Source organism: Micrasema longulum, unplaced genomic scaffold (assembly GCF_059751315.1).
Source record: "Micrasema longulum isolate JH-2025_06_02 unplaced genomic scaffold, ASM5975131v1 h1tg000112l, whole genome shotgun sequence".
NCBI lineage: Eukaryota > Metazoa > Arthropoda > Insecta > Trichoptera > Brachycentridae > Micrasema > Micrasema longulum.
The window spans coordinates 269345-283030 of NW_028277318.1; the positions used below are offsets into that span (position 1 = coordinate 269345).

At 32.6% G+C, this 13686-nt stretch overlaps 1 protein-coding gene across 1 annotated transcript in view; it reads left to right on the plus strand.

The window, feature by feature from the left end:
- E23 (ABC transporter G family member E23) overlaps positions 1 to 13686 on the plus strand; it is a 144007-nt gene that overhangs the window by 90504 nt on the left and 39817 nt on the right. Inside the window, exon 2 of the mRNA XM_088238659.1 lies at positions 3786 to 4094. Within this exon, the coding sequence (XP_088094785.1) occupies positions 3786 to 4094 (309 nt within the window). The remainder of the gene's footprint in view (positions 1 to 3785; positions 4095 to 13686) is intronic.

The window sequence follows — 13686 nt, forward strand, 5'->3', positions numbered from 1 at the left end:
CGAAATTTTTTCTCTGGAAGTTTTTTGAGTTAGTGAGCTATTTTGATGGTCACTTTTTTAGATATTTTTTTCATAATGTTTTAAACGTTTATTGAATTTCTTCTTGGTACTTAGACTAAACCGTTTTTTTTTTTAAGAATGAGATTTCTAGTCCCCCTTTCAGGACTTTCAGAAATGTTCTAAATACAATAATTGATTATTTATCATTGTGATTTTTTGAAAGAATACTTCTATTGTCCTTCTCTTACGACAAAAAAAAAAGTAGAAAGTTAGCGACATTATTAACAGCTTTAAGCATCAACTTAGGACTAGATGCACCAAAAACGACGTTTTCGTCAAACTTTACAAAATTGGTTTCATAAAAAGGGTTAGAAAGCAACCTGTTTTGACGGAAACGTTTTTAGAGAACTTTTAGAGTTTTCGAATATCTAACATTGTAAGTATATTTTTAATAAATTTAATGCCATAACAAAATTAAAAGTTTCTATTGTACATTAATTAAAAATTCACAATCCTAAAGCAAACAATTATAGTATCAAGTTATGGCTCTTATATTCAATAGAGTCCATTCGATGTATATACTAGTAGCTCTAAATGCAAGCAGTAGTCAAAGTGCGTGATAAAGAAAAGGACAATAGAAAGTGTAAACTCGCGTCTTCGTTCACCGACGAGTTCATTGTCCTTTTTGATAAGGAAGTACTTTATTTATTATGATTGTTACGACTACCACCGTATAATGTGTGTTGCCAAGTTACTTGAGTCATAATGCGAATATAGAGGTGTCATCTTAACAGAAAAATTACACACGCAATAACAATTTATATTATTAAATCGTTTGAATCCATTTATCCACGTAATTGAACTCAAATTGCATTCAATATTTTGAGTAAGGGATCAAAAGTATTACATCAAACAAATTCATATGCAGATACTTAAATATTATGGACGAGTTTTTTAATGGGCTGATAACGTGGTTTAGGTGATATGAGCATCATCAGCCGTTTCTTGTCCAATGGTGGACACGGCCCTCCCCCTTAAGTTTCCACGTCTCCCTACCCTGATAAGATTTAAATCAAAATAAATAATTTACACAACTACTAAATAAAAATAAATGAGAAAAACAATATTTATAAAATACGCATATTTATAGTGATTCCACAGTCATCACAAGTTTGTTCCAGGAATCTATTTTATTCTTCTTAAATATTTACTTCCTTCTAATTCTTAAAACGTGCGACAAAATCCTAGCGGAGTAACCCAGTCTTTTTAGTATGCAAAACATCTTACATACATTCACTATTGTTTGATGGCGGCGATATAGATCTTGTCACCTGTCTGCATAAAGACTGCACTGACATACGAGTAAATACTTGTATAGAGCACAATTTTTTATAACTTTTTATTATGGATTTTAAAAAACACCAAAAATATTTTGGAGTTGATTATTTAAATAAATAAATAATTACTCTTGGGGGCTGAGGAAATCTGCTCATTCTCCTTTAATTTGTATTGACTAAGCCTATTTTAATTTTCTATTATTGAGGAGTGAGGTTTATATTTTATATTATGAATTCAGGTGTAAAATTTTATCAGGTGGTCGACTCGTGTCCATTTTCAGGTCACTGTATAATGCTATTACAGTCACGCATTGTAGTTTCTTAATCACCTGTACTACAAATTATTAACCATAATTTCTTTCCCCGAGTTATAATTATGTCAAGAAAATAATTAACCCGAGGAAATAAGATAGAAATTTCCGATAGCGAACGCTCACATTAATTACAATAATATAAGTTATTACTTATAATAAATAGCTTTGTTTACACCGCTGACAGAATATTAATAAGGTACCAGTAGCGAGAGGTGATTTTTTTTATAGGTAATCTACAAAAAAAGTTCATTCATCTGTACCTACATATAATAATAGATTAGTAATATAATTATAAATGGCTATTTTTTCTTCTTCTGTGAAAATCAACTCAAACAAAAAAAAACATTGCTAACTTCGCGATATACGTAACTTTATTCTAAACTATTTTAATGTACAAACGTTTATGAAAAAAATGCCGAATTGACAATAGTGACATTCAGAAGATATTTCCATTATGACTGAAATGTTAACACTGAGTCCTGGCCGATACCATTTAAAATGAATAATGACAAAAACGGTCACTTCGAACGCCACATATTTCATGTGATACATAGTATGTCAACGGTATCTTATCAAAGAAAAATAGTCCTTCGGGAATAATGTTAGAAATACTAGTTTCCAAATAGAGAATCGTAAAATAATATTTGATTGTAGTTATGAAGAAAACAGCCAGTCCACAATTTTGAAAAAAATCGATTTTGGTGTTATCGGGTCATCGGGTGCAGTTAGGTTAATTCATACAAAAAAGTGTAATAATCACCTTCTGAAAATAGTCGACCACAAAATCGGCATTTCCCAATTTGCTGAAAACACCCGCAATACTTGAAAAATCTTACGGTACTTTTAAAATAATTCAAACTGGTCAAATACATAATTTAATTCTTGTTTGTAATATATAAAAAAAACTAATGCATTCATTATTTATAATTTGCCTAAGTCAAATCATTTCTACTGTTTTGTAAATTCACTGTTTTTACAAACGTGCTATTATCTCAGTATCCCTTTTATATGCCTGGCTGGTTTCTGCGTAACTACTTTCATTTGTAATTTGCAAGCTTGTTTTAGTCCCAAAAAACCACAACTGGATTAAAGATGTAAAATATAGTGTACTTTTTTGTATGAAGGAATAAGCTAAGGTAATCGTTTAGTTTCATCGATCATTGAGAAAGGGATGGGCACTGGCCGCCCTTCATACATATTTTTTTGTAGGAAGATGTAAACGGTGGTGGTGGTTTGTAATAAATTAAAATTATTTTATTTATTTTCCCATAAACATAGTTACTAAAAAATATAAATAAATATTATCGAAAGTCAAATATAATGACAATCTGTGCATAATCGCTTTTTTAGACGATTCGCCCCTGTAAGGGACCTGTAAAATATAACAATTTCCAACCCCTTCTCTCTCACTTTCCGTGTCGTGCAGATGAATAATAGGTACAATTTTGTGTCCGAAATCAAACCACAATGTGGGATTTTTTTGTGGGAGTAGCCATCGAGTCAAAAATACGTGTCCAGGGTCCTGGTTCTATTCCTAACACATAATTGTATCTTTATTTACATATATTATTTACATTACATGTATACACTGTGTAGCATTCACCATTCTGCCCATGTTTGAACATCCACAGTTCCTCAACTCTTGTATCTGTCGACTTTTGTGAAGTAAAGGAGCTAAAACCTTTATCATGTGAGTGAGATTCATCTGGCTGAAAACCACCCAATGACAGGTCATAAGCCCTGTTAGTGCCTAGGCTTCGATATTTCCAAAATTTTTTTTTCCTCTCTGTTGCAACAAATTTAGATCGGAATATCTTGCTTGGGAGGAAATACAACCTGTCTGCAAATATTTGAACATGCTCAAAACACTGTTTTATATTTCACGTCAACCGTGACAGGAATCGAACCCAGGACCTCACGAATGGTAGGCGAACGCCTCAAACACTTCACAACGAGACGGACTTATTTACACTCGATTTCTTTATTTAGGGCTTTTACCCGAGATCACAGTCGAAAACACTCGTCCAGAGTTCTGGATCTTTTCCACACACATAACATTATTCGTCATCCGCTTGGACACATAGTGAAGAAGTGTTCTTTTACTTTAATTTGATTTCGATTTGTTTCTTTTTAGGAGTTGCGGAGCCGTGGTGACGTGGCGGGGCGTGCGCGCGTCCGCCGGCGCGCGCTGCGTGCTGCGCGGCGTCAGCGGCGCGGCGCGGCCCGGCGGCGTGCTGGCCGTGCTGGGCCCCAGCGGCGGCGGCAAGACCACGCTGCTCGACGTGCTGGCGGGCCGGCGGCGCGTGCAGGCCGGCGTGGTGTCCCTGAACGGGGAGCGCCTGTGCAAGCGATGGCGGCGACACATCTGCTACGTGCTGCAGCAGGACATCTTCTTCCCTAACCTGACTCTGCGGGAGACGCTCGACTACACGGCGGCGCTAAGGCAAGTACCAACACTCCCCATTAAAAAGAAACGCGGTCTCACTTTTCTTCATTCAAACGTATTTCAGTGTTTTCTCCCTGGATAATGACACTCGAGCAATGATTTTTTTACACGCTTGATATTTACCAATGGCGTATCTTTATTGTTTTGCTATTTTGATAAATGGTTTATTATGAAAGCAAGGAAAAACCCAAAATAACAGCCAGACACAAATAAAACCTCAACTAAAACAATATGAAATAGCTTAAAATAATTACAAAGTATAAAAAAATACAGTGAAATGGAAGAATTAACAAATACCTACATTTATTACGGTCTTAATTCTAAAGCATTAAGGATTGCTAAAAACCAAGAAAATTAATGAATGCTCATAAATGCAACTAAAACAAGATTAAACAAACAAATAAAATAAAAACAAAAAATTTACCGATGCGAGATTTACTTTTTTTTTTTTTAATAACCTGATAAGCCTCTATTTAGAGGCTTGTCAGCAGGTACGAAAGAGGGAATATGGAAGGAAAAAATACCACAACACCAAAATATATTTCTTGAATTTTTTTCTTGCAACTGACGGAAGTCGAACCCGCGACGCCAGTTTTACAGTTGGCCGTCTTACCATCTTACGCTATTAACATAAATATATTAAAAGGAACATAAATTAATTTTCACTGATAAATGTTTCATTTTTAGAGTGTTTCAAAAAGTTTTCTTTTTATTTTGTAATTTCGTTTGGCAAATGATTTGACCAATCAAATTTCTCGTTCAGGGGGTCCTGGACGTGGCGTCTTTCTTCCATTCCTTTTGATGTTTGAAGTTCAAGTTCATCGACTGGCCTTTATTTTAAAACCCCGCGTTGGATCGTAAAAACTTTATTAAGAGCAGTGTCTTTGCTCGCGAATACATTATTCTTAAATGGCAGTTCTGAACACGGAACACAAAGACGCTGAATCTGACCACCGCCTTCTCGTTAATATCTGCGACAAGAACCATTTCAGTTGACCACGATTGTAAATCTCATGACATATCAAGTATATAAGTAGTACATATATTACTTCAGGCACAGAATCTAGTCACAAGTTTCACGACCATGTTTTGCTTGGCACAACTGTTAATATTTCTTCGATTCGATCTCTTTAACTTATGGACAAAAATAAATCAAATAAATAAAAAAAATGAACTTAATGAGAAATCCATATTCTAAAAAGCCTGTGGTGTTTCATCGCCATCATCAAAACCCTTCATGTCTTATGGGCACAGTGAAAGTACTTCCTCCACATCCCGGAAAACCATTTTAAAGACCGTGGGTCTTCCTATCGGTTTCACTTTAACAAAAGAGCAATGTTTTTTTGACAATAAACGAGTTACTATTTTACAATTTTAAATTTTTGAAATTTCACATATCACGATTTTAATTCAATACTTTCACTGTGCTTTTGGAAAATTATATGGAGGGCCTTTGTCGAATATTGTCATTTTTTCTCATAAGTATATTGCAAACACGGATGAAAGTAAAAACTATGTTTAGTTATGGCCACTCTACACACTGTGTAATATTCACCATTCTGCCTAAGTTTGCACATCCACATTTTCTTAACTCTTCCATCTGTTTACTTTGTGAAGTAAATGAGCAGAAACCTTGATTTAGGCCACTTAAACCAGCCAATGAAAGGTCCAGTAAAGAATTATATATTCCCTTCCCAAAAATGGTTTTCCCTCTCTGTTGCAACAAATTAAGAACGTAGTAACTCCCTAGGAAAGTAGTCCAGTCTGTCTACAAACATTTGAACATACTCAAAACCGTGTTGATTATTTATACACATAAGTCATATTTTTTTATATGTATAAGACTCGATTTCAAATATAAAACTCGACAGTTAGGATTCGATACCTTTCCAGGGCTGCTATTCTGAAAGCTTTTGCGGGCGTAGAAAATGCTTTTGTAGCGCTTATTAACGTACTGAATACGCGGTATAACAGCATTATCTACGGCCGGCCGTGAGAGCGTTTGGAATAGTCGTGGGGTGCTATTCCGAATCTTTTACCCCCTATAGAGTGGTTAATTTGTGGATTTTTACTTTTCGCATGCGATTACGCTTTGCTTCATATATAGCCAGACTGATGATTAAACGTCAAATAAATAAGAATACGTGAAACTAAACATGATGATTTTCATTTAGAACATTACTGCGATCTTAAGTATTATCCAAAACACTTAATTAGGTTTAATTGGCTAAACCGTATTAGTTTCTTTTTCCGTTTTTAAACAGTTTTATACATCATTTGACGTTTAATCACCAGTGTCGGCATATATGAAGCAGATAATAATCAAAATAGCACCCCAGGGCCTCGATTATGATGGGAAGATAAAGACGGCATACCTTCACCTTGACGGTATAGTTGAAGATAAATTCGCTCTAGCGATTACAAAGATATACTACCGACCCCCCACCTTCAAGTTTTGGGTGGGTACATCGATATGAAACAAGGGGAAGCATACGTCACCGTACACATATCTACGCTCTAAAATGACATAGCTTTAATATTACGTCATAGTTGAAGATAAAACTCTCCCGACCGACTGCAAAGATATACTATTGATACCCCCCCCCCACCATCAAGTTTTGATGTAAGTACATCGGTTTATATTGACGGGTCTAGAACCCCTCCATATGTTTGTCTACGCAAGTTTTTCTTGAATTACGATGTATTTAAATTTTTAATCATTTTGAGGTTGGCACTTTTTTTTTAAAGCCTATCAAAAATATGAGAGAGAAGTAAGTAAATTTTGAAGTCGAATTGTATTCCGACATAACTGTCAGATTATGAGAAACGAGCGGCTAGATGCAAAAATAATCTCGTTAGGTTCTGTCCTATAGTTAGAAAGTTACCGCTGTAAAAAAATAAATTTATTTATTATCTTTTTTCCACCTCTTTTACTATCTTTCTGACAGAACGTATCGAGAGCCGGCTTTGTAATCGCTACGCACTACCTCAGTAGATAAATGCAGACGATCGTTAAGCATATCGTTTTGGTAATTGTTAAAAGTCATATAAAAATAATGTTCAAGCGAGCATTTTTTGCTTGAATTGGGATTTATAGGATCTTATAATCGCTTTGAAGTGGGCACTTTGAATCAAAGAAGCCTATTTAAAATGTAAATGAGAATACAACCAAAGTCATTTATTGGCTTATTTCGATCATATGATGTCGATATAGAAAGTAGGTAGAACCTACCGAGGTAAGATACAGATAGTACAGATGTTAAGTATACCGTCTCGATATACACAGATAAAGATAGCGTTCATAATCGAGGCACAGCTCGGGTGTTCATTTTAATATTTGTATACACGAAATTTAAGATTTATTTACTCACGTACTTACGAACATTAAAAAGCGGTGAGATTTTTCAAAAATTACCGGTATCCCTAAGAATTTCTCCATTTTTTCTGATTATGTTAGTTGCCGGCATTAAACCGAAATGTTCTATTTTTAGTTTGACGGCTGGCTTCAGGCTGGTTTGTTTGTTTTCATTTATTTAAGGCATGTTTTAAATAAATTTTTATTTTTTTTATTTATAAATCATATAATACAAAGTATTTTACAAGTATAATACGTTGAATTACATTCCCAGGAGTTACAGCAACTCAATTCGGGACATAAAGAATATTTACATGTAGAAAATAGCACATATTGAGGACAACAAAGAAACAAAGCAAGTTTGGAACCTTTATAACTAAATATAGCATAACAATATATACGCCAAAAACCTTTTCTTACACAAGCAGAATAAATATATAAAAAAAAGATTTTAAGAATTTAAAAAAAGTAATGAATCTACTAAGGGAGATAAGGTCTTTAACATCACGTGCCATGCAGATGATGCTGCCATAGTGATGATGAGAACATATCCATCTCAGTTAGTAAACATCTGGATGCCTAAGAAATGTCGTATAGTACAATGAACACATGATTATTGGAAACATAATTCGGATATACAAAACGTGTGTCAGACCAAATCATGGTGTATACAACAGAGGCGAGGATAGATAGAGAGAAAAACCAAGCAGAAAAACTAAATGGAAAAACTAAATGGAAAAACCAAATAATATTTAATTTTTTTACTGGACAAAGTTAAATAATTAAGACTTAACACCAATAAATATTTAAAACGGGTTTATGCTTTGCGAATGAGTCAGTTGGAAATCTATTGTTTTTATTCGAAATGTTGCAATTTGCTCGCGTCGTTTTCCTTTGAATTCGTGATAACTTATTAATGAAGGTACTCGTGAGGAATGTTGCTTAATCAATCAATCCTTGCGACTCGCTAAAAATATATCTACCTGACGTGAATGCATACATTTTGCATTCTTACATCCCACGCTTCTCTTGGAGTATATTGCGAATATGGAAAGGAAGGTTTGTTAGTTCTGATTCGCTAATAAATCACTTCGGAATTAAGGCCAATGATTATAGTCGCCAAAATAAATGCCGCAGTATGAATGCTATAATGAAATCGACGTATTATGAACGAGAGTTAAACTTCCTTTTTTATTTATTTTTGAAATGATACATGTTTTTTTTTCTATTATATTCTTTTTTTTCAGTCTTTATTCAATAAAACATACACATTATTACAATATTAATACATTATAAAGAAAACAAAGTGTTAAAATATATTTTGTCCCGATAAACTATTCAATAATAGTTTGTCATCGGGTGCTCAGACATAAGTTTTAATTTATAATCAAATAAAAGAGTACAGACATAATACTTGATGCGTATAAAATAATGAACATATATTATTTTGTTTTTGATGCGTTGAAAAGAAGAAAAAAACTCAACAAAACTAGATAAAAATGGTTTAAAGAAATATTTTTTGAAAAGTACGAAAATAGAGTAAAACAATAAAATTAAAATTAAAGATTAGCCATTTACTTGGATATATTTTAAATATAGGAATTAAATATAAACACATATGTAAATAGTGTGTGCTCATAAATGTAATCAAAACCAGATAAATAATAAAACAAAGTAATTCGAAAATTTCAATTCAAATCTACAGAAAAAATAAAAATAACAAGAAAATTAAAAGTACCCATTAAAATTAAGATCTAAAAATTAAGAATGGATTAAAATTAAGAATGTAAATAAAATAGGAAAGAAATAAAAGAAAAGGTTAACCTAAGAAAATAGCAAAAATGTATTTAATGAGAGTTACTTTTATATATTAAGTTAATCTTACCGTTGTAACTTTTCCAAAAAAGAGACTGGCTCTTGTGCTTACACTGTTATAGTTATTTAGTAATTTGAAGTTATATAATTTTGAATATACATGAGAAAAAAATATAAATGAAAAAGAGAAAATCAAAAAATGATTTGATTTTGGTGGCTATTTTTATCGACTTGTAAATAACTCATTATTAGAAAATGAAAATAATGTTAAGGTAAAGTGGGGTTCGAACCTAGGACATCCTTGAGTTTTTAATACTAGCCACGGAACCACAACCCGATTCACAATCGGCAATAACGAGGAATAAGTTATTAAATATTATATTTATATAAAATAGAATTACCACGCTTTATCTCACTTGCACCCATACCTAAATATACCCTTATTTTTTTACTCTCGTGCCTACCAAAATTTTCTATTTATTTTTGTATACGTCGGTAATCAGCATTATACTGAAAAGTTCGTTTTTAACCTTGACAGCTGGCTCCTGGCTGGTTTGTTTGTTGTGGAGCGAATTTCTGTCGCCCGTATAAATGATATGTAAGTTTTAAACATATTTCAGTCAAATAAAGTTAATTTTATTGAATAAACATATATCGTAAGATAATAACATATTTTAAATTAATTGTGCTAGTTGATTATCTGTTTGAGACCCATTGTTTAAAAAATTCAACGATAAATAATTAGTAAAGTATGAAAGACCAAAATAACATTAAAAATATCCAATATTTTTAAATCAATTCCACATATGCGTAAAAATGATTTTTTTATGTCCAGAGGAATCAATTCGGGTCTGAAAAGGTAAACTGTAATATTCCTTACAAAATACAAACAGTTTGGTTAGTTATATTATTTACCATTGTATAAAGCATGGTACTAATCACAAATAATAGACATATTTAAACTTTTATCGCGATATGTTTATGTGCATAGATTTATATCATTCCAAATAGAAATCTTGCAGAGATAAATTTTATTTATCACTTGTGTTTACTGTGGGATAGGCGCAGGCGACTAAAACTTGTTCTGTTTTCTGATGCATATTATCGCATACGTTTTTATGAACTTTGAAGATTTAATGGCAATATAGTCATTAGTAAAAAATAAAATATCCGACACAACCTGTTCGTACAAAAATCACATTGAAAGTAGCAATCGCAGAGTTTAATTAATTTAAAATCGTTTTTTGTGAAATCCCTTTTTATAAATATATTAAAATAAACTTTTTTTGACGAGTATTTTCATTATACTCGTAACGTTTTTAAAAATTAATTTTCAACAAATAATTAGCCGAATTACGGGTTCCACGTAGGAACAATAATATAAAAAAACAAAACATACATATAGTTCAATAGGGATGGGAAAACAGGGAAGGAAAAAAGAATGGAAAAAGTAGGAAGAGGAATACTTAAAAATTTCGCTTGTGTAACGCATCTATCGCAATTTCCAAATGTTATAAAAAATAATATTTAGTTTTCTTGAAAAGTCTATCATACTAAAGTTATTGATAATACTTGTTAATACTAAAGTTATAATAATATTAATCATTCTTAAACCAGATTTAATCGTTGCAGCGATGGTAAAAAGGTTGTGTTAATCTGCTATCGAAATGATTATTAATGCGGATAATTTATATAGCGCCATTTTTGTGAAAGATCGCTGTACAATAAATATTCCCGAATCTGGGTATTCTAAAATTATTGTATAAGGGATAACAGTTCGGTGGAATATATTTTGTTATTTAAAACTTTATATGAATATACCCACTCTCAAGTATGAGGAAAGCTGATAAAAAGGCCCTTAAGAGGTCTTTAAAACTGTTTCGGGTGTGTGAAGTGTGAAGACTCGATGTGAATGTGAATGTCGATGCTTGATACCTGTATTTACTAATATTTAAATTAACCCTAACTGCTTTATGATTTTGTTTAAAGCGACACAGCAAGGTAAAACAAATGACAGAGAATTATGTAGATAAGTAATGGCATCCTGGGTCTATGTTATTTATGTAATAACGAATAAATGAAACGTATAATTCGTGAAATTTTAACGGTTAATACTCGTCTAACAATACGTTATCTTACTCGAGGAATGTGGGTGTGTAGTGTTGATATTTCCTTGGATTTTCATGATCTCTATCTTTGTGGTCAGTACCTAAATTCTATATTGACTAACGTGATTATTTATCTGCGGATCAGAGATCAGAAAGTTTAGAATTATGTCTTCAAAGGTTAGAATTACGAGGGCGGACAATAAGAATTTAGCACCGAGAGATAATTTTCTCGTGTCTCGTTATTTATATTCCAATATTCTCTGGTGAGAATTAGTACCAGGAAGTTCGTAGAGTAATGAAATACTCGCCGTACTAGTGACAGTTAGAAAATGATACAAATGAATTAAATTTCATAAAGCAAGCGGTGACTTTTGGAAACAGTAAAGTTACCAACCAGGATAATACATTATAGAATTACAGCTATTTGTATTCGTATTTATTGCTTCAAAATTATTCTTACTTCTAAATAACATTGAATTAAATGCATCCAACAATTGACATATTAAATATCAAGCTGTCTTACTTGCGTGGGATGTTTTGACACCCGGGTCACGGTCTATGTCAGTATTGTTGACCCTAAAATTGACACATAATTTGTCATTTTACAAAAGTTGTAAAAGTAGAAAGTTTACCTTTGGTGAATGCTGTAAAATATTTTAAATTAAATTACGCGGTACTGCGTTTAATATTCAAAAGTGACTCGTTTTTTTTTACTTTTACTCGTATCGTGTTGTCTCGCAGAGGAAATCGCCCTTTTTGGGTGTTCTGTACGAGATTTAACACTGTAATTTTCGTGTTTATAAATATCTTATTTTCTCCATTGCACTAAATGGAGTGGAAACATGGACACAAAAATAAAGGATGCCTTGATCATGGGTTGAAAATGTGGTTCCGGAGACGGACAAAATATTATATGAACTGCAAGACCACCGACGAGCGAAAGACCTTCCTTGACGTATAGATAATTGAAATAACAGAATTGAATTCTTCATTCTATTTCAGTCATATTTCAAGAAAAAAACGAGATAAGCTTCGGATAGCTTTTACAGTTGTAACAGTTGAGGATAAAAGAGCAGGTTGATGGTTTTTTAACTGATGGACCAGACAAATAGTCGCTCTCAACTTGATCCAGGATCGAGGGGGATGGAGGCACATGATTCATTTAGTGATTTTACGACGATATTGAGCAAGACGATGAAACAGAAATACATTTATATTACTCATGAAATCAAAAAGTTTTTTTTGTTCGCCTTGTAAAGTTAGCATTATGAAGTTTATTCAACAATGTTTTGAGTATGTCCAAATTCTTGCAGACTGGCAGGATTTCCTCCCTAGGGAGCTATTCATATTTTAATTTGATGCAACAGAGAGGGAAGAGAAGGGAATATAGAAGTCTAGGCATTTACGGGGCTTATGACCTGTCATCGACTGGTTTATCTGGCCACTTCACACACCATGTAACATTCACCATTCTGCCTATGTTTGAACATCTACAAATCGGCAAATTGTTTTCAGGCGTTGCCTAGTAGGTAAACCAAACCGTTCAGCCGGATGAATCTCAATAAAGGTTTCAGCTCTTTTACTTCACAAAAGTCAACAGTTAGAAGAATTTAAGAAATTTGGATGTTCAAACATAGGCAGAATGGTGAGTGTTACACAGTGTGTGAAGTAGCCACTTAGACTAGCCAATGATAGTTCATGAGCCCTAAAAATACCTAGACTTCCGTATTTACTTCTCAAAAATGTTTTCCCTCTCTGTTGCAACAAATTTAATTATGAAATTAAGTTTAAGAAGCAAATTTGCAAATAAAAGTATCGATTTAACATGTGCAAATGGTGATCTACCTAATGCTTGTGAGATCATCATCATCATTTTCCTATCCGCACCTAGTGATGCATAAGGCATTGGATTGGTACTCCAAAAGAAGGGTATCTAGATAAGTTCCGTTCAATGAAATATCGCTGTTTAACACCTTTAAACCTATTATTTATTTATTTATTTTTACGACTTTTAAGCTTTTACACGTTTTTACATACATATATATACAAATAAAGACTGACATGTATTTTACACAAAAGTAGCAAAAATATATATATATATTATTTTTAGAAGAAAAAGAATAATAACAAAAATATCATCTTTACATATTAGTATAAAAGTGGAAAGAACAGAAGTGCATTTTTAAATATGAAGATAGAAATGTATTTTACACAAAAAAGGAGCAAAAAATTCAAATGAATTAAGAGAAAGAAAAAAGAATTTTTTTTTTTACATATTAGTAGAAAATATATGGGGATACATAATAATACA